Source organism: Sminthopsis crassicaudata, chromosome 3 (assembly GCF_048593235.1).
Source record: "Sminthopsis crassicaudata isolate SCR6 chromosome 3, ASM4859323v1, whole genome shotgun sequence".
NCBI lineage: Eukaryota > Metazoa > Chordata > Mammalia > Dasyuromorphia > Dasyuridae > Sminthopsis > Sminthopsis crassicaudata.
Genome location: NC_133619.1, coordinates 176,598,550 through 176,621,500, shown reverse-complemented (window position 1 = coordinate 176,621,500; position 22,951 = coordinate 176,598,550). Strand labels below are relative to the sequence as shown.

The 22,951-nt window shown below is 31.8% G+C and overlaps 1 protein-coding gene across 3 annotated transcripts in view; it reads left to right on the top strand.

Annotated features, from left to right (window-relative positions):
- Positions 1–22,951, top strand: part of GCC2 (GRIP and coiled-coil domain containing 2) — a 60,638-nt gene that overhangs the window by 16,995 nt on the left and 20,692 nt on the right. For all 3 annotated transcript variants that reach the window (XM_074299652.1, XM_074299651.1, XM_074299653.1), the window contains exons 10-17: positions 4,284–4,403; positions 8,460–8,624; positions 10,157–10,261; positions 10,939–11,101; positions 12,046–12,146; positions 12,232–12,309; positions 14,408–14,545; positions 18,131–18,252. In XM_074299652.1, the coding sequence (XP_074155753.1) occupies positions 4,284–4,403; positions 8,460–8,624; positions 10,157–10,261; positions 10,939–11,101; positions 12,046–12,146; positions 12,232–12,309; positions 14,408–14,545; positions 18,131–18,252 (992 nt within the window). The remainder of the gene's footprint in view (positions 1–4,283; positions 4,404–8,459; positions 8,625–10,156; positions 10,262–10,938; positions 11,102–12,045; positions 12,147–12,231; positions 12,310–14,407; positions 14,546–18,130; positions 18,253–22,951) is intronic.

Below are 22,951 nucleotides of genomic sequence, written 5' to 3'. Positions count from 1 at the left end.
TGAAGCATAACATACTTCTCCAGTCCTTTATGTTAACTTTGTGTACATCTCTCTCTTACAAGGGCCCTGTCTCTTATAGCATTTATAAACTCAGACAAAGCAAAAGCAAAAATACACCTAATTGAAAGAGACAATCTAAAGTTTAGTAAAAGTACAATAAAGAAACATCAATATTGAACATATATGTACTAAGTGTACATCCAAATTCTTGAAGGAAAAGCTAATGACTTAGAATAAGAAAAAAAAAAACAGTAAAACTATGCTAGTGAAGGACCTCAATTCATTCCTCTCAGGCCTAGCTCAATCTAATCAAATAAATTATAACCAGATCAAGAAATAGATTAAAGAAATGGTAGAATGATAGCTCTCTGAAGAATATTGAATGGGAATAGAAAGAAGTATATGTTTTTATCAGCTACAAATGGCACCTTCACAAAAAATGACCATATACTTGTACATAAAAACTTCCCAAACAAACTTTTCTAAGCAGAAATATTAAATGTACCCTTTTTGAACCACAAGGCAATAAAAATTATTTTGAACAAAGGGTCTTTTAATCATAGACTAAAAATTAATTGGAAACTAAATAACCTAATTCTAAAGAATGAGTGCTTCAAAAAATAAATCATAGCAACAATAATTTCATTAATGATGATTACAACAATGAAATAACACCATAATTTTGGGGCTGCAGCCAAAATGGGGCTTAGAAGAGAAAATTTATATCCCTGAAATCTTACATCAGTAAAAGAGAAAAAGCAGATAAATGAATTGGTATGCAACTAAAAAAAAAAAAACAAAAAAAATTAAAAGAAAGAACAAATTGAAAAATCTTCAATTAAACACCAAAGTAGAAATCCTGTAAATCAAAGGAGAAATTGTTAAAATTTTAAATTTAAAAAATAGCATTGAGCCAATAAGTAAAACTATAAGCTATTAGTTAGTTTGAGGTATTTTGTTTGTTTATTTGTTTTTTTAAATCAGGTAACAAGGTAACAAGAAAAGCAAAATGCAAGTTCAAAAATAAAAAAGGGTAAATGCATAATCAGTGAAGATGGAATTAAAGAAATTATTAGGAGTTATTTTATTCAATTATATGAGAACAAAATTGACAATCTAAATGAAGTGGTTGAATGTTTATAAAATTTAATTTGGCATAATTAATCAAAGAGGAAATAGAATACTTACCCCATCTTAGAAAAAGAAATTAATTAAAGTATAAGTGAAGTCCCTAAAGAAAAAAATATAAGTGAGGTGGATTTATAAGTAAATTCTACCAAATGATTCCATTACTATATAAACTAGGGGAAAAAAAATGAGTTCTATCAAATTCCTTCTATGATTCAGAAATAGTTTTGGTATCTAAATCAGAGAAAGCTAAAACAAAGAATTGTAGAACAATTTCCCTAATAAATATTGATGCAAAAACTTTCCCAAAAAAATTAACAAAAAGACAATAGTTATATACTACAATAATTCTATATTATCATAGTGACCCTGTATTTGATAAACTCAACAAACCAAGATACTAGGGCAGGAATTCACTGTTTAACAAATTCTGCTGGAAAAACGAAAGCAATCTGGCAGGTAGATATAAAGCAAACTCACATCACAAACCATGATAATATCAAAATGGGAATATTAGTTAGACATAGTGATATGATAAAAACAAATTAAAAGAGGAACATAAAAAAATTGCCTTTTTTCTATGGATAAGGGAAAATTTATGATCAAACAAAAAAGACAATTTGGGAAGTATAATGAATCATTTTGATTACATGAAATCAGAAAGGTTTTGTGCAAACCAAACCAATACAAACACAGAAAGTCCACAGGAAATTTGAGGGAAAGAATTTCTCTAATAAATTTCATTTCTCAAATGTGTAGTAAACAACCAAATTTGTAAAAATATGAGCCATCACCCAATTGATAAATATCCAAAGGATATAAAGAAGTAATTTTCAAAATGAGAAATGAAAGCTATCAATAATTAAATGAAAAATTGCTCCAAATCACTAATAATTCAAGAAATTTACATTAAAAACAACTTGAGTTAACTTCCCAATTATAAGGCTAACTAAGAGGTTTGGAAAGGATAATGATAAATGCTGAAGGGGATGTTTAAAAATAGGTACACTAAACATATACTGTTGGTGGTCACACCATTCTGAAAAAACAATTTGAAACTATATCAAATGACCAGACAATTTTCAGATAATGAAATTGAAACTATTTCCACTCATATGAAAGTGTTCCAAATCACTACTGATCAAAGAAATGCAAATTAAGACAACTCTGAGATACCACTACACACCTGTCAGAATGGCTAAGATGACAGGAACAAATAATGATGAATGTTGGAGGGGATGTGGGAAAACTGGGACACTGATGCATTGTTGGTGGAATTGTGAAAGAATCCAACCATTCTGGAGAGCAATTTGGAACTATGCCCAAAAAGTTATTAAACTATGCATACCCTTTGATCCAGCAGTGCTACTACTGGGCTTATATCCCAAAGAAATACTAAAGAAGGGAAAGGGACCTGTATGTGTTAAAATGTTTGGGGCAGCCCTTTTTATATTGGCTAGAAACTGGAAAATGAATGGATGTCCATCAATTGGAGAATGGTTGGGTAAACTATGGTATATGAATGTTATGGAATATTATTGCTCTGTAAGAAATGACCAGCAGGATGAATATAGAGAAGCTTGGAGAGACTTGCATGGACTGATGCTGAGTGAAATGAGCAGAACCAGGAGATCATTATACACTTCAACAACGATACTGTATGAAGATGTATTCTGATTGAAGTGGATATCTTCAACGTAGAGAAGATCTAATTCAGTTCCAGTTGATCAATGATGGACAGAATCAGCTACAACCAGAGAAGGAACACTGGGAATTGAGTGTAAACTGTTTGCACTATTGTCTTTCTACCCAGGTTATTTTTACCTTCTGAATCCAATTCGTACTATGCAACAAGAAACTTGGTTTTACACACATATATTGTATCTAGGATATACTGTAACACATGTAACATGTATGGGATTGCCTGTCATCTAGGGGAGGGGGTAAAGGGAGGGAGGGGAAAATTCAGAAAAGAAGTGATACAAGGGATAATGTAAAAAAAATTACCCCTGCATATGTAATGTCAAAAAACTATAATTATAAAATTAATAAAAAAATAAAATAAAATAATTTTTTAAAAAAGAAACTATATCATAAGGGCTATAAAACTGTATATCTGTTAACTCAGCTATACCATTGCTAGGTCTGTATTTCAAAGGAAAAGAAAAAAAGGATTCATATGTACAAAAATTTAGCAGCTCATTTTGTAGGGGCAAAGAACTGAAAATTGAGGTGATTTTTTTTTTTTTATCTTTTTTTTTTTTTCCTGAGGCTGGGGTTAAATGACTTGCCCAGGGTCACACAGCTAGGAAGTGTTAAGTGTCTGAGAACAGATTTGAACTCGGGTCCTCCTGAATTCAAGGCTGGTGCTCTATCCACTGCACCATCTAGCTGCCCCGAGGTGATTTTCTTATCCCAACCCATGTACATGTATAATCAGTCTTTTGAAGATTCAAGTCAATTAGCTCCAAGAGTCAAGCAAAAACAATAACTTGATAGTCATTGGAATGTTATGTAACTGTATATTATTTTAAATATTGGTGAACAGTGTTCAAAATAGTTTGTATTCTTGCTTTTTAAAAAAATGTGCATGTAAGAATGTTTCCTGACTTTTAGGGCAAGACTGAACTAAAAATTAAGGCAAAAGATCAAGAACATGATAGTAATGATAGTAGTCTGGAAAAATAATTATTCTCATTACTAGATGGATCCAACTAAGAGCTGGTTTTTGATTGGTTTTAGATAGATATTTTGATTTACAGACTCAAAGTTGCCAAACTCTAACTTAAATCTAGTATGAGGATTTATATTTTAAAACCAAGTAGAGTTTAGTAGTGATGACTTTAGTCTCTTATGTATAAAGTAGATTAAAGTATAAAATATATAACAAGTCTTTTAAAACTTTAAAGGAAAAGAAATATTTAATCTATATAGCCTTCTCATTAATAGCAAAAATTATTTAACTATAGCAAAAGTAGTTTTCATTGCCTCGCTTTTATGCTAGTTGAGTATTCCAATAGAATAATAGGCCCTGATACAAATTATTAACATCTAGTGGGTATTTATAAATATTAAATAGAATAAATATTACCCTAAGGATTTATAATTCTGGTATTCTGATGTTTCCTTTATGGTATTGTTTTGTCTTTTTAAAGAATCTTTTCTTAGAATATGATAAACAGGCAGAGCAATTGGACATGGAAAAGGAGCGTGCAAATAATTTTGAGCACCAAATAGAAGATCTTACAAGACAATTAAAGAATTCAGCTTCTCAGGTAATTAAAAATTTTTACTTGGATATGCTAATTACTACATGTCATGAACTCTTATTCACAGTATAGATTTCTTTGCCATTGTCTGGGTTTTTTTTTTTGTTTCCAGGAGAAATCAGCTATATAAAGAAAAGCACTATGCTTTCATTTTGATTGACAAGTAACCAAAATAAATGACTGTGGTATCATGGATTTCATGGGTTTTGTGTCCTTAGGTTATATCTTTTCTGTTTCTTACATTTTGAGGATGAGATTATTTCTTTTTAGTAATTTTTTTCCTAGTTGAGAGGACTGGATGTGAAACATAGCAACAGTTAATAAATATTTTTAAACAAATGTGAATAGCTGCATAGGTGATAGATAAGTTCACTTTAGGGGATTGAATGAACATCTTTATAATTCACTTAGTAAAATTTTCTTTTGTAAAACCTATAATTACTATCTTCTAAGTTTTGTTGGATTTCATTTAAAACATATACCATTACAAATACTTGTCCCTTTTCTGTGTTAAATGCTCTTGAGTCATCAACACTTAATCCTGCAGAATATATTCGATTCTTTAAGAAAACTTTTTTCATCCAATAGAAGTCAGATTAAATATTTAGTGGAATATAAAAATTGCAGTTACTAATCAATAAAGTTTTTTTTTGTTTGTTTGTTTTGTTTTTTTTTAATTTTCTGGTGTCTGCAGGCACTGTGCCAATAAGTAAATGAGAGTGGTTGGTAGAATACAAAGAGGTGTAAGATAGAATCCATGTCTCTGAGCAGTTTATAATCTAATTGAAGATAATACTTGGACATGTGACTGTGACTTCATATTACTAAATTAGAACAAAATTATAGGGAACACAATTAAGGCAACTTTTATTTTGACCTATTTTTAAAACTGTTGATGCTGAAAAATGGAAAGTAGATTAAAGAATAGACATTGACACAGACATTGACATTTTCCTAAGTTTAAAAATGTAGGGACAGCTAGGTAGCATATTGGATAGAGAGCATCAGCCCTGGAATCAAGAAAACCTTGAGTTCATTTCCAGCCTTAGACACATAATACACATTAGTGGTGTGACCCTGGGCAAGTCACTTTATCCTAATTGCCTAAAACAAACAAACAAAAAAATCATAAGTTTAACACTGTAACTCTCAATAGGCACAAAAGGGAGAAACCCAAAGACCATAGAAACCACCTCAGTCGGCAAATACTTTTCTCTTTTCCAAGCAAGGAAAGATGCTAGCCAAGAGCAATAGTGCTTTGGAAGAATATAAACTTATTTGTAAACCTCATAGAAGATTATGATAAAAAATTCTTGGCAAAATAATTCAATGAGTTGGGTCATCCCAACAGCATTTCTGGAAGGATGGCAAACAAACAACAGAAAAGATCTATAAAGATTTTGTAACAATCTTGTCAGTGACAGTGCAGATGCCATATATAAATTCTGACATCATAGTCCTTTATGTTCTACTTGATGAAGTACAACTGGCACTAAGGATGAGGCTAGTAGATATACTAAACCAAACATAAAGAGAATGGACCATGTTACAGAGATTAATTCTCAGTCTGAAAAAAAGAAGAGATACCAAGTACTGGGAGGGGAGGGGGGAGAATAAGAGAATTACATAACCAAAGAAAACAACCAAGAAAAAAAATCTGCTATTAACTCAGATTTTCTTTTCCATTTCTACAAGATATTTATAAAAATAAAAGATTTTACATATGCATCTAAAATATTCTTATTTTAGGTGTGACAAGAGAATAGTTAAGCTTTTACAAACAATATTCTCCTTTTTTAGTCATAAATCTTAATTAGATAAAAGGTGTAGAGAACAAAAGTCCTAATGTGTTGAATATAAAAAACAATCAGTTAGAGTACATTTCCTCTTTAGAAATGCTCTTTCAACAAAATCTCTCCTGTGCATGTGTCAGAATCATATAAATTTTATTTAGATGAATAATAGAAAATGTAGTCGGAACCTTCCAGGCATAAAACAGGAAGACTTAGGCTTACCAAAGATATTTGCCAACTCTCTTTGAAGATTTTCATGTCTAGCACAGGAACTAAAAGAAGTCTTCCATTTAACATATTTCTAGATAATATTATGCTGATTGTATCAAGACCAAAACCCTGCAGTGCCTCTTATTGTATATGCATCCTCAAGAGTTCGCCCTTAATTAAGTGGATAAAAAAAAAAAAGATGTACTTTGATTGGCCCTCAAGTTGAGAAAGAGAAAGACTGGGCTGAATTTATTTGGAAAATTATAATTTACTTTTAGTGACCTCAAAAATTCTCCCTGAAAAATAAAAAGACCCAGTTTTTTCCATCAGTATTCTTCCAGTAATGTTATGTAGCTACAAGTCAGAATAAGTCTTTGAAGAATTAAAGACGATGATGAAAAAGGTATATAAGTACATGGTGGGCATAAGTAGGTGGCAACATTTAACTAGGTGCACAAGAGAAACAACTTAAAGGATGTCATCAAAGAAATGTCTGACTGAAAATGGATGAGGCCTGGTCATACACCAGATCAGGCTGGTCATACACCAGATCAGGCTGTTGGACAGCCTGTTGCCTTCACTGGGATGAGATCCAGAAGTTTCCAGAATGTTGATGGCCATGCCCTGGGATGATTTATGATAGGACAGGAACAGGAGTCACATGGATAAGAAGCAAGGATAGGTTTCATTGCTGAAAAGAAGGCCCGAATGCTTAAGCTCATAGGTACATCAGAATATCAAAGAGTTTAGGATTCAGAATAAAGACACCTGGTTTCAAAGCCAGCATTAGATGTCTGCAGTTGTGTATGACCCTAGATAACTAATTTAATTTGCCAGAACTTCAAGATCTATCTGTTTTAAAAAGTGGCATATTTTCAAGATCTATCTGTTTTAAAAAGTGGCATATTATTTCCACTCAACTCTAATGGATTGTTGTGAAGAAAGCTTGTTACAACTTTAAAGCACTAAATAAATGTCATTTTTCTAAATTAATAATTTAAATAACCCTTTACTGCAGTTACAGAGTACTTGAAGCATCTGTTCTCTTCATGACAGTCCTGTGAGGGTAGGATAAATATATATTACAGATGAGGAAACAGGCTCAGAAGTAAGCAGCATGAACAAGGCGATAAATTGCAGGATTAGGATTCAATTAAAAAGTGAATTCTTTCCTTTTTTTTTAAATTGCTAGAAGACTGAGAGAGCTAAAACAGTTTTTAATAAACCATTATTCTTATTCTAAATTTCTTCATTCTCTTTTTAAGAAGCACCAGACTAGAACAATGGATATAGCTGAGTCTGTATTCAGAAAGACTTCAGCTGTGATCTAAAACATTTAAGTACTATCTGACCATGGGCAAGCCCGTTTTCTGCTTATTTCCTAACGTCGTTTTTTTAGTTTGGTTTTTTGGTTTGTTTGGGTTTTTTTTGGCTTTTTTATAGAATCATAGAAGGAAGGAAATGTAAAAAAAATCATCTAATCTTCCCTTTCATTTTGCAAATCTAGAGAGATTAAGTAACTTTCCCCTTGGTCAGGAAGGTAGTGACAGGTGGGATTTGTTCCTAGTTCTTCTAACTCCATATCCAATTCTCTTTTCAGTGTTCCACCCTAACTTTTCACATATTTGTTCATTTGTAGGGTTTAAAGTAGCCCTCACATTTTCTTCCTGATATTTTTTTAAAAGGTATTTATATCACGTCAAGTGACATTTTTCTAAATGAACTTTATATTTTGTACTTTAAAATTAGTTATGAAATTTTTATCTTAAAAAAAGTAGAGTTCTTTTACTTTTCAAACTTCTAATCATCTGACATCTATTCTTTAACTCCCCCTCCTATTTCCAATGTCACTTTGGGGGTGGGGTGGGAAGGAAGGGGAAAGAAACGAGATCTTCCTAGCTTACCCAAGCTAGAAGTACAGCAGCTATTCCTGAGGTTGCTCTTCAAAGAAGCTTTGATCTGTTCCCTTTCCAACTTGGTAGTCTTTCCTTAAGCAACATCACTTTTTAAAGAACTACTGTTTTCTTGATTCACAGTTGTAAATAATTTGTCATTTTAGTGTGACAAGCTGACCTCTGATAATGAAGATCTCCTAGCACGTATTGAAACTCTACAATCTAATGCCAAATTGTTAGAAACCCAGATTTTGGAAGTTCAGCGAGCCAAGGTCATAGTGGACAAAGATTTGGAAACTGAAAAACTTCAGAAAGAGCAAAAGATAAAGGTAATTGTAATGTAAAGTCTATTTATGCACTTGTATACTTAGTTGGCAAATTAAAGGAAATCTTTAGACACTGGATTTGGTAAAATATTTGACACTCTTATTATATTCCTTTCAGTTCATCAAATACTTAGCAATTATGATGTACAATCAATCAGCAAACATTTATTAAGTGCCTGTTAATATGCCAGGTACTGAGAATAGTTAAATGGATTCTACCCTCAAAAAGTTTACATAATATAAGCTCACAAAGAACCTATTTTTTTTTTCATTGAGATGGGTATAATGTATACTAGAATAGATGTAGTGCACCCTTGATACCACTGAAGACTTTTAGCAGTTGGGTAGAATAAAGAAAGTCTTCCGTAGAAGTAGAAGTTGATGTGTAATCTGAGCTTTGAAGGAAATGAGGAATTATAAAAAGTGATTGTGAGAAGAAAGTAAATTCCTTGGAGGCAGCCTGTGCAAAGGCATTGAAATGTGAAATGGAGTAGCCTGAAATATAGCAGTAAGGCTAATTTATTGGATGATAAAGTTCACAAAGAAGAGTAATACAAGCTTAGAAAACTAAAATGCTGTATTTGGATAAAATGAAAAATAAAATGAGATGTACAGTTAACTGGATTAATAATTGGTTGAATAATCTTATTCACATAATAGTGATTTTGGATCGGTACTATCCTGGTGGTTTCTAATGGCATGCTATATGGTTTTGTCCTTAATCCTTTTGGTTTTGTATTTTTTATCAATGATTTTAAATGATGGCACTAATTAGTTACAAAAATGTTACAATGATACAATAGTGTGGTGGGAAGGCTATTTTACATGATATAATTGGAATCCAACAAATGTTCTGGCAAGCTGGAACAATTGACTAAACCAAATAAAAATTAATTAGTAATAAGTGTAAAGGTCATCGTAAAGGTCATTCAGGTTTAAAAACTTAGCTACACTTAGCAACTTTAGATTGGGGGAGATTTGGAAAAATAACAGTTCATGAGCAAAAAAACAAAACCAAAAAATGTGAATTGAAAACAAATTTGAGTCAGTAGTATGTCAACTAAAAAATATTATGTCCTATAAAATTATAACATTCAAGAGAAAAGAGAATCAGACCTGATAGTTGTCTCTTTACACATCCAAGAGAGAGTCTACATTCTTTAAAGCTCCAGAATGGGAGAACTGGATAGAAGGTAATGGGCTGCAGATTACTATAAGGAAGAATTTCCAAAATTGGAAGAGGTTTCTTAAAATATTGTGGTCCCCATTATTAGAGTCATTCAAAGAGAGACAAATGATCATTTGTCAGTGATACTGTTGAAGAGAATAATGTATAGGTTAAATTTTGCACTAGATCACCTTTAGCTTATTCTCTTATGCTTTTAAATTTTCTGATTCTGTGTTGTGAGCTAAATGTTTATGTATGATATTATTTAAATGAAAGAAAATATAGGTAAAATGAGAAAATGATCAATAATTTCATTTGAATAACTTGGTTGCAAATGCTTTTTTAATGACTTTGTTTTAATTTTTAGGAGCATACTAATACTTTAAAGGAACTTGAAGAGCTTCAGTTACAACTTCAGAAAGAGAAGAAACATCTTCAGAAAACTATGCAAGAGTTAGAGATGGTTAGGAAGGTAAAAATAAGCCCATTTAGTTAAATTTTGTAAGCCAAATGTTCCCAGTATCAAGTTACTCCCAATAGTTTAAGAAGAAATATTTTTAAAACTCTTTTTTTAAAAATTATTTAAAATGAGTAAATTCTAAATAGTACCTTCACAAAAATGAAAGAATTAATGTACTCTTTGAAATTGCTAGTCTTCCTATAAGAATTCTGTCTCTTTTATAATTTTACCTATATTGAAATCTTATTTAACTTTACACATTTGTTTTTAAATACATAAATTTTGTTTTTTCTTTTGTGAATTTATTATACTGAAGGGAGAAAAACTTTTATTACCTTTAAATTTTCAAATTGTAAACATTTAACTTATATAGTTAAAGAATATGAATAACAATTAAAAACCCAGTAAGAGTTACAGAATTTTATAATAGAAATATTTAGTATAGAATTATTTTGTGCAGGTAAAACAACAAAAGAAGTGGTACAAAATTAGAATAAATGTAAGAAAAGCTTTGTAAAAATGAAAAGTAGACTAATAAGAATTATCTTTTGCTTTAAGCATCAATATATAAAATAATTCCTCTTTTATTGAAGGGGTTTTATGTTCTCTTGATAATTTTTTCAAATAATTAAAGTAATTTTGGACTGATTTGAAATTTTGTGTGGATCTTCTATATACAAAATATGCAGGATGCTCAGCAAACTACATTGATGGACATGGAAATAGCTGATTATGAACGTTTAGTGAAAGAGCTGAATCAAAAAATTACTGATAAAAACAGCAGAATTGAAGATTTAGAACAAGAAATTAAAATTTATAAACAAAAACAAGAAACCCTACAGGAAGAAATGAGTGAGTAAAATGTAAACTCACTTTTCTCTTTATTTGTAACTTTTAAGTATAACATGCAAGGATTGGTTGAAGGGAACAAGTGATGTTGGAAAGACATGTTATCTGGAGAAGACCTGAGGGTAACTGTTTATTTGAAGGCTGTCAAGTGGAAGAAGTGTTAAATGATTGATTTTAATTTTGTTCTTGTTATCCATTGGGTGAAAATGAAACGGGTTTTATCTCTTTGTAAGTTAAAACTTTCTAATACTTAGTTATCCCAGAATGCATTGAACCGTCACCTTGGGATCACCCATCATTAGGACCAAATGGAGGCACTTGACTGCTTGTCAGGATTTTTAGGGAATAGTTTAAATTAATTGCTTTAGTCTCTTTTTAAATCTGCAGTTCTATAATTTCATCAACTGATTCTTTCAATTTTCACAATGGCAGTTTGTTTAAGGGATGACAGATTAAATAATTACACTAATAAGACATGAGTTAATAAAGTCCTATACTCAAAATGGTAGAAGTGGGAAAAGAAAGGAGATGAAAGATGTAGAATTAGAAAATAGTAGCCGTAAATCTTAAGTTACATATTTATAATATAGAATCTGAATTGTAGCAATGAACATGCATAAATTACAAATTTGTGTTTATTAGATATATTTGAGAAGTGTATGTCATTATAACCATGTGAATATAGCTTCATCAAGTTAATTATCAAAAGGTATTTTCACAGAGCAATTGCAGCAATAAAATGTAAAAGCTCCAAAGAAAAACATCAAATAAGTTGTAACCTTTGCTTAACTCATGAAATTCTGTGGTCTTTATTAGTTCTTCAAAATATTAAAAATCTATCTTTGAAAGTAATTGATTTTATAGTGAAATATCTCTCTAACTTTAAATTATTTTTCATCTTTAACCCATAAAAAGCTTGACTTCTTAAATTTTTTTTCTTACACTAGGTTCACTTCAGTCTTCAATGCAACAAGCTGAAGATAAAAATACCAAAATTAAACAACTACTAGTGAAAACCAAAAAAGAACTAGCAGATTCAAAACAAACAGTATGTTAACTTCTTGACTTTATCCTTTGTCTTCATAACCCATTTGTTAACTCTTTGCTAATTAACCAAAATTTTCATTCTTTAGGAAACCAACCAACTAATACTTCAGTCATCTTTAAAAGGTGAACTAGAAGCAAGCCAGCAGCAAGTCGAAGACTATAAAGTAAGGTTCATTTAAATAATAAATTATTTCATTGGAAAATAGGGTGACTTGTATATGTTCCTAAATAGTCACATTTTATTAAGCAAGATTTTTCAGTCTGAAAGACTGTTTTAAATGTCTTGATAGTATTAGTAAATAGTTGCTTAGCATATGGACTTTAAATAATCAGGTTATAAATATATTGCTTACAAAGAATTAAGATCTCTCCTTTAAAGAAAACATTTGAAAAGCTATAGTGATAACCTATACCAACCTAAATAAACATGTTTCCAAACCAATACTTTTTTATGGTTAAATGATAATATGACCTGGCTTTTGTTGATGGAGGGAATTGTTTGTTCCTTCAGATCTTGAAACTCCATAGAGTATAACATGGATGGTAGTTTAAATTGCATCTAGAATCTTGGTCTCCAGAGAAAAGGTTTCCTAGATCCACGTCCAAAGCAATGTGGTATAGAAATAAATTTCATCAATAAGCATATGAACAGTTATTAAAAGTATAAGTTTATATCAGGCAGATGTAAGGGATGACAGATTAAATAATTAGTCATATATCAGTGTTTGCCTGCTATATGCATAATACATCCAGGAAAGAAAGATGGGTCAGAGATTAAAGTGCATGTCTAAAGTCAGAGCTTTTGAAATCTCAAGAGTATAGTTGGGAACTGCTAAGATCAAAGTTTAAGACAAAACCTTGAGGAATAGGGGAAAGAATTTTATTGTCTGGGGAGTCCCAAGCACAGGCAGGTATTAAGTTGGTCTATAGCCAGAATGATCTAGGATGAAGGAAGACAATCATTTCTTTTTTAAGAGAAGGGAACCACAGGCATGGAATTCCTACATTTGAACACTATATGAGAAAATTCTTAAAAGTCTATGACATGGGGTAACTGGGTAGCACAGTGGATAGAGCACCAGCCTTGAAGTCAGAAGGACCTGAGTTCAAATCTGGTCTCAGACACTTAACACTTCCTAGGTGTGTGACCCTGGGCTTAACCCCAATTGCTTCAGCAAAAAAAAAAAAGTCTATGACGTGTCATTATTGTCAAGTTTGATCTGTGTCAATTTAGAAATATTGATATATCAACAGTAAACAGGATTGGGTCAGCTTATTCAGGGAAAAAACTCTGCTAGGCTAGAGGGAGCAACTAAGAATGAGCAAGGCTTTAATTACTTCTGAGCTCAGATAGGACCAGTATTAACATTTAGGAAACTTGCAAATTGTGTGTGTGTGTGTATATATATATATATATATATATATATATATAAATAACATTTATTCATTATTTTGGTGCTTAGTAGTAATATCCTTTAAAAATAAATGCTTAGAGCAAGGGATATATAGTTTTCAGGAGCAGAGCAGGGGTGAAAAGGAAAATCAATTTCTTTATTATATAAGCTTGAATATGAAGAAAACTACAACCCTGAAAGGAAGGAGGTAGTAGCAGTAAAAAACCACAAGAGTGTGCCATAGAGTCTAGTCTTCTGGCTTTCCTACCTGGAGTCTTGGAAACTAAGTTTCCCCCCCCCCCCACATATACCAATATTCTAAAATTTAATTTATAAATCATAAGTTTTAAAAAACGAACTAACAGTTTCTTGGCGTTTGAGACAAACATTAAAATGTAACATCCCACCTAAGCCACTAGTTTTAATCTATATAAGCAGTACTTATTCTTCTGGGAAGTTTATTTCTTCTTGACCTCGGTTTTTTATTAATAACAAATAGCAAATTTTAAAATTACATTTTAGGGGCAGCTAGGTGGTGCAGTACATAGAGCACTAGCCCTGAAGTCAGGAGGACCTGGGTTCAAATCTGGTCTCAGATATTTAAAATTTCCTAGCTGTGTAGGGCAAGTCACCTACCTAACCCCAATTGCCTCAGCAAAATAAATAAATGAAGGAATGAATGAATGAGTAAAAACAAATAAATAATAAAATTACATTTTATTCACTATTTAAAAGAAGTCTTTAAATGTTACGATAACTATAACTTGTTTTAAAATAAGTTTTCCTAATATTAGCCTTGGTGACCTAATCAGTTTGACCACTGAGAAATTGATTTCTTACCACCATTTTAAAACAATATTTTTTTCAGATTCAATTAGCTGAAATAACTTCAGAAAAACACAAAATCCAGGAACAATTGAGGTCTTCTATAGAACAACATCAGCGCACTTTGAGTTCTTGCCACCAGAAAATCACAATTCTGCAAGAAGAATGCAAGACAGCTAAGGTACTTTATACAATATAGTATTGACTTTTGCTATACAGTATTTATTCTCTATTATTCCATATTTATTCAAATGAATTTCCTTACTTTTTTAGTGCAGAACTTTAAAAAAAAACCTTAAAATACTCTTAAATGGAACCTACAAACACAAGTTTTTGTTCATTAAAACTTTATTTTCTCATAGTTATTATTCTAAATGGTATACCAACCAATATTCTATAACAAAAATGTATAAAAAGGGAATCCTTTATACTTTGTCCTTGATGTAACTAATATTAACTCAATGTACTTGTTTCATTCAATGTACTTGTTTCATTCTATCAACCCCTTAAAAAGTAAAAGCTCATTCTGCCCTAGTTGATAGAAGTTTAAAAAGCAGAATCAGAAGATATAAAGAACAAGAATAGAGCTTTGCCTTGAATTTTAACTGTGATACAAAATAGTTGGGTCCCAAAGAACTGTTCAAAAAATGGGAAAAGTGTTTGAAAAGAAAAGAAAATTTGTTTTGTTTGATTATTTCAAATGAAGTATCATTATGTTTGGCAGATAGTAAATATTAAATAAATGTTTAGTAGTTGATTGATAGCTACTCATTTTTTATATCCTTGCTGATTGCCAAATATTTATCTGAGAAGCAATTTAAGCACTGAGAGACTGTCTAAAATATATAATTTACTAACTGGATATCCTCCAAGCTTCTGTCCTATGCAGTCTTTTCTCCCTTTATAGGATTTCTCTTGGTAATATCATCAGCTCTCATGGATTCAATTTATCATCTCTATGCAAATAATTCTTAGACCTCTTCGTCTAGCCCTAACCTCTCTCCTGATCTCCAGTCTCACATCTTTTAATTGCCTGTTGGACATCTTGATTTGGATGTCTCCTAGACATCTTAAACTGAACATGTCAAAAACTAAATTCATTATCTTTCCCCAAAATTTCCCCCAAATATTCTCCCCTAATTTCCCTGTTACTGTCCGAAGTAGTACATGCAACTCTATAGAAAAACCTTAACTATGATTATTAATTTTGAGAACTGTATTAATCAAGGGAGTTTCAATACTTGTTCTTTAGTCAAGGGAATTCTCCATCCTGGTTAAGTCGCAAATCTGGACCAAAAAAAAAAGAAATAATAATAGTGTCAATAATTTGAACGAAATACATTTTCTTTAGAGTTAATAATCAGAAAAAAAACAAGTCATTTTCAGTTACATTTGTTTATTTTTTCATCTCTTTCCTTCTCCTTCCTTTATAATATCTTCTTCAAGAGCATATAGCTTTTAATCTCTTTTCGGTATGGGGGGAGGGAAGGTAAAGCCAGTTACATTTCATGTCAACAGTTTATTTAGAAGAAGCATTTTCAAAACATAGAAGGTCTAATATAAATTCTGTTTTTATTGGTGAAAACTAGTGAATAAAGGTTTTCCTATCATCTTTGTGCTATTTTGGAAAAAATACAAAATGACTCAAATGGAACTCAGTTATGAATTGATATTTAAATACTAGGTCTATGTAAGTAACTGAAGAATCAGAGTTTGTTAAAATATTAAAACATCTATTCTGTTGTCTTCTTGAGTCTTATTTTTGCTGTTTCCATTTTTAATGGTTTTACTGGTTTTCTTTTATAAAGACTATTCATTGGTTCTGATTAATATTTACAAAATAGGAATTGGAGTAGGTCTAAATAAAAGTTAAGATACTTAGAGTTCATTACTTGTTTGGGTGAAAGTAGGACGGACATGTTAAGGTGTTCCCTTTTAGTTCAAAAACTAATTCTTTTATATTTGGAGATATATATATATATATATAAAAACTGCTTAAACAGTACCCCCAACAAATGAACTCTCATTAATTTCATAGAAAAATTATATCTATGGGCTGAAAAGTAATCTTCTGTAAAGTTTCCCTTGGTATCCACTACAGATTTCTCTAAATAATCATAACTGGGTTCTCACTAACAAGACAATCCTTTTAATTACAATTTTTTTTTTTTTTACTATTCTGCTCAACACAGCAATTTTCCAAAACCTTTCCATCTCTCCTAAAATCTTCTATTGCTCTCCTTTCCTTTACTCTCTCAACCGAGAATGTTAACTCATATTTCACTAAAAATTGGAGGCCATTTGCTGAAAGATCCCTTTCATTCCTTCCTTCTCATCTCCCTTCATTGAGATGTCTTCCTTACTGTCTCCTTCACTATTGTCTCATGTGAAGAATCCTTTTCTTTGCCAAGGCAAACCCCTCTATATCCATTCCATTTTTTTCTAGTACATTGCCTCATACCTATTCTCACTTGTCTTCATTCTCTCTCTAATGGTTGCTTTCCTGATAAAAAACAAAGCCCTATCTCCCTCATCCTCAAAAAAGCCTCACTTAATCTGTCCATTTTCAGTAGCTACAATGCTCAATATTACCATCTTTTTGTAACTAAATTTCTTGAGACCATTTCTAATCCATTTCTCCCCTTCCTTTCCTCTCATTTTCTAGCCACAGTCTCTTCTGACTTCATGACTTAACTAAAATTGTTTTTTCCAGAGTTATTAACAATCTCTTAACTGACAAATTGACACAAATGGCCATGTATCCTGAGATCATTTTCTCATTTTTTGATCTATCTGCACCATTAACTTTATTGATTACCCTCTTTTTTTGATATTCTATTCTCTCTAGGTTATCATGCCTCTGCTCCTCTTTCTCCTTCCATCTATCTGTTTCGTCCCTCTCCATATTTCTTGCTAGATCTTTATCTAAATAACATCCTGTCCTCTGCACTCTTCTTTTCTCCCTTTATAAAATTTCACTTGGCAATATCAGCTCTCATGGATTCAATTTATTATCTCTGTGTGGATGATTCTCGACCCATTTGTCCAGCCCTAACCTCTCTCCTGATCTCCAAGCTCACATCTTTTAATTGCTTATTGGACATCTTAACTGGATGTCAGCTAGACATTTTAAAATTCAATGTGTCCAAAACTGAATTCATTATCTTTCCCTAAAACTTTCTCCCAGAACTCTCCCTTAATTTCCCTTTTACTGTCAGAGGTACCATTATCCTCCTAGTCACTTACACTTTCAACCTAGGATCCTTCTTGACTGTACTCTCCCCATTCCCTACCAATATCTGTTGCCGAGTCCTATGGATTTTATCTTCATAAAATCTCTCATTATCTTCATATTCTGACATTACTGTCATCCTGATACAGACCCTGATTTTCCTGCCTCAAGTTTACTCATCCATTCCTTTCTTATACTCAACTATCATCTTTCTGAAGCACAGACTTGACTATTATCACCCCATTCAGTAATTCGAATAACTATCTCTTATTTCCAGGATTAAATACAAAATCTTCTGTTTGGCTTTTACCATTCTTCATTACTAGGCTCTTTGCTACATTTTCAATTTCTTAAACCTTGTTTCCTTCTATGTACTCTGCAATCCAGTGACATTGGCCTTCATGCTGATGAATATTTCTTTTCCTGTCCATACTGTACCTTATAAGTCCTTTCTATATATAAATTTCTTTAATATAAAAGGAGCTTGTATGTTCTATTTGAGACCAAAATGTGTTTTTCTTTTGTATGTTTTAGACAGAGCAAGCTGCCATTGCCTCTGAATTTGAGAGCTACAAAGTCCGAGTTCATAATGTTTTAAAACAACAAAAAAATAAATCTTTGTCCCAGAATGAAACAGAAGGAGCCAAGCAAGAAAGGTAATTTTTTTTCATTTTTGCTATAAAAGTAATTATCAACAAAGATGAACAAAATAAGGAATAAAATATAACATAAAATCCTTCCGATTTAAGAAAATATGACCAAATGAATTAACAATTAAAAATTCCATTTCCTTTTACTTTCTAAGTAAGCAAATCAACTTCTAAAATAAAAGGGATGGACAAGGTTCTTTTGAATAATTTGAAATATTTATTTTTTTATTTTTATTTTTAAGGTTTTACATGTATACATTTTAGATGAATCAAGGGCATCCTCAATGAAGGTATTAATAGGCAACAAGCTGGCTTTCTCAAGTGGTCCTCAACATGGACCACATTTTTACTGTCTCCCAATTAAATGAAAAATGTAGAGAATAAAAGAACCTATTGTGTTCATTGTTTTGTGATAATGAGAAAAAAAATTGAATCATTAGCAGGACATAATATTTTCTTGTAGTAAGGTGTCTCCTTTCCATACATTGAGATTATTCAGGGATTGTTGGAAGACAAAAATAAAAATTATTCTCTTCAGTGACCCTGTGATTATTAACATTAGACAAGGTATAAAACAAGGAGATTTATATGCTTATCAGAGGTATTCACCACTGTGATGGAGGAAATCCACGGCAAAGTCCAGGTTGAGGAGGAATTCCTTGTGGATGGTGAAGTTTTCATTATGTTCTTTGTTATATATGACATGATACTGATAATTCTTCAGAAACTACTGTAATTACAAAGAATTTTTACTTCAAGTGTCCTATGAAAGCAAAGGCCTATCCTTTCAATACTGACATTTTACTAATATTGCTATATGTCAAGCAGACATGGAACACCACTACCTTCAGAGATAAGTTTCACACAAAGGGCAATGGAGAGGCATATGGTAGGTATTAGCAAGCAACTTTATAGAACCTTTGAAGAAGGGGAATAGAAGTAAAGAATTTCATCAGATGATTGTATGACAAAAAAAAAGGAAGATAGTCTAGTGAAATGACAAGAAGAGTTGAGAGACTGACATCCATTTACATACCTACTAGTGTGTTCACAATGCCAGGAGAAAGCAAAAGACTTAAAGCATGTTGGATGACCCCTCCCATTCATCCTTAACCCTAGCTCTGTAGTGACTATTAGGAGAACATGGATTAAAGCAAGATAAGAAAGAATAATTTCCATCTATGGAAGACCTCCCAAATCAAAGAGATCATAAGTATATTTGAGTGAGAGAATGCTATATCTGCCTGAAAGGGAGACAGATTGCCCAGTTCACACATATTTATTACAGAAAAACCTTATACAGCAAAACTCTGAAGTTAACATCAGCCTTAATAATGATTGAAAATTCCAATAAGAAACTAGTTTCTTTTTAAAATAATAATTTATTATTTTTATTTTCAAATTGCACGTTTTTTAAAAACCTGTTCCTCTTTCTACCTCCTCCCCCTTATCCTCATTTGAGTGAACTATATAAAAGAAACAAAACCTGAAAAACCATCTCTCTAAACATGTCTACATACCAAACAAATTTCCAGATTAGCCATGTCCAAAAATGTATCTCTCTTTTTTCATTTTAAATTCATCACTTCTGTGTCAAGAGGTGAATGGCATGATTTGTATTCTTTCAAAATCATGATTTAAGTCTTATAATTTGTTTCTCTAATGTTATCAGTGTATTTTTTCCCATGTTTTGTTTGTTTCATTTTGCATCTGTTCATAAAGGTCTTCCCAAGGTGTTTTTTTCTGAAATTGTCTTACTTCATCATTTCCTCTGACACATTCATATGTCACAATTTGCTTAATCATTCCTCTGTAAGAGATCTCTTTTGTTTCCAATTTTTGAGTACCTTCAAAAGAATTGTAACAAATATTTTCTTCTTTATTTCTTTGGAGTATTGATCTTTTAGTTATGATATAGCTGGGTCAAAGCTTTGGTAACTTTCTTGACAGAGATCCAAATTCCTTTCCAAAATGGCTGAACCAGTTTATTAGCTCAACTAATGTATCTGTTTTCCCAAAGCAACCTCAACATTTGTAAATTTCCTCTTTTCATCTATGCCATTCTGATGGTGGAACCTCAAAGTTTTCCGAATTTTTGTTCTTCTAATTTTTATGATTTGGAGCATTTTTTCATAATGATTACTAATTACCTGGATGTCTTTCTCTGAAAACTGCCTGCTTACATCCTTTGACCATTTATTTATTGGAGGATGATTATTTTGTAAATTTGAACCAGTTCCTTGTACAGTTTGAATATGAGACCTTTATCAAAGAAACTTGTTGCCCCAAAAAAAAAAGTATCATCAGTTACTTGTTTCTCTTCTAATTTTGACAGATTTGTTTATGCAAAATTTTTTATATTTTATAATCAAAAATGTCCACTTTATTTTATGTGATCCTTTCTAACATTTGTTTTGGTCATGAATTCTGCCCTTTTCCATATATCTGAAAAATAATTTCCTCCTTGCTCCTAATTTGTTTATGATGTGACCTTTTATAATCTAGTTCATGATCATTTGGGGATTATTTATGTATTTGGGTCTTTGGTGCTGGTCTACCTATCAGACTGCTGTCCAATTTTCTCAGCAATTTTTTCATTTCTTTTCTTTTCCCCCCCTTAATTCAGGTCTTAAGAGTTTCTCAAACATCATGCCACTTGTGGGGTTTTTCTTTTTTTTGGAGGGGCTTCTGTATATATTGTAGGAGCTATAATTTCTCAAGAATTCTTATTTCTCTATCCACATACAAAGTTCTCCAGATAAACACAGATAGTAGATAGTTGGAAATAAGGTTCACACCAGCAGCACCAATACAGAGTAACCTGCCAGCATAATTAGAGACCCAGGCATATATAGTTGCTATTTGTCTAGAAGCAACAAAAGTAGAGGCTCCCCTAAGAAAGTTCTGGATAATGGTAGCCAAAAATAACACCAATAAATTGCCAAAGTACTCAAATCAAGACAGTTTGGGGTAGGTATTCTAAGGCCCATAACACCATCTTGAAATGTAAGAGGGAACCTGAAAATCTAACACTCGGAATCTTAATGATAGGGGGAAAGAAGGACCAGCCTCAGAACATAGAAGTTACGTAAGAACCAAGCATAAGACCAAGCAGGGCCAACTTCTCTATCAAAAAAACCTTGCAGGGACCATATTTAGGCTTTAACACGAATCCCAAAATCAGAAATCCAAGCTAGAGAAGTGTGTAAATTTAAAAACAAGTATCAAAAATTATTATTCATCTTGAAAACCTCCAAAAGAAGGAGCAAGTAACTGTAACAGCTATATGCCTCTGAGGCTGAAAGGAAATATTTGATTTCCCACAAGGACTATATGAATGTTTAGAAAAAAATTAAGCAAGAAATTAATACATACATACACACATGAAATGTACAAATGTGAAATAAAAGTTCTCTGGAGGAAAGAAGAGCAAGGAGAATAAATAACTTGAGAGAGAAAGTGGTTAACTTTACCTAAGAAATATAATCCTTGAAAGCTAGAATAGAATAGAAGCAATGACATCAAAAGACAGCAAGAAATAATAGAATAAGATTAAGTGATTGGGGGGGGGGGGAACAGAAGGAAACAGAAATAGAAAGCAGAAATTCCTGCTATCAGTATAGAGAAAGATAATTTAAGAATCATTGGATTCCCATATTTCAAAAAGTGAACACTTTCTTTCTAGAAATCATAAAATGAAAATGTCCAGATTAGAATTATTAGAATGGGAGGACAAAGTAAGATAGAAACTCCAAGAGGAAAAGTCCCAGTAGTGATACAGCCACAATTCAAAGCTCTGATAGCAAAGAAAGAATGCCACAACCATCCCCAAAGAAGCAATTCAGGTACAAAGAAAAGATAGTTGGGATCAAAAAAGACCCAGAAGGCAAAAAATAAGTTTACAACCAAGAATAACAATTTCACATCTGAATCTAACTCTACAGTAGTTTTTTTAAAAAGTAACTTTTTCAAGCATTTTTGTTCCAAAGATCAGATCTACATAGGAATTTTGAAGTACAAACTCAAGAGTCTAGAGAAATCTAGAAAGTTAAATTTATTTAAGTAATTGGAAGAACCTATATAATAAGTAGTACTAACATGCTATTGGGGGAGAAGAAATAAATAGGTCTTCAAAGAGTGTTTAGAAAGAAAGAAAGGGAAAAAAAAAAAAAAGGATCCTTAATGCATTGGTTCTGTTTTGAAGATTTGAAGAGGGGGAAAATTAAAGGAATATGCCAACTGAGAATGAGAATCAAGGAGAAAAAACTAGTTATTTCTCTTCATTGAGGATATATGAGAAGAATATAAAATACAGAGGAGAGTGGAAGAATAAGCATCAAATGAACCTTATTCTTGTCTGAAATTTAAAGAGTATTGAAACAAAGTTATAGAAAATTCATCAAGCTCAACAAAGAAACAAAGTGATAAGGAGAGAAATGAGTAGTTGGAGAAAGGATACTACTGAGGAAAGAATAGTTACAAGCAACACAAACCCTCTGATCCTGAAAGGTAATTTTAAAAGGAAAAAAGAAAATGACTAGGATCTAAAGGAAGGGTATCATAGATTGTCTCTTAAGAGTGTTGGGGAATGATTGAACAAGTGACATATAAATATAATGGAATGTTAAAGTGTTGTAAGTAATCACAAGAGACATTTTTAGAGAACCCTTGGTGGGAAATGACATAAAGTAAGGAGAACCAAGAG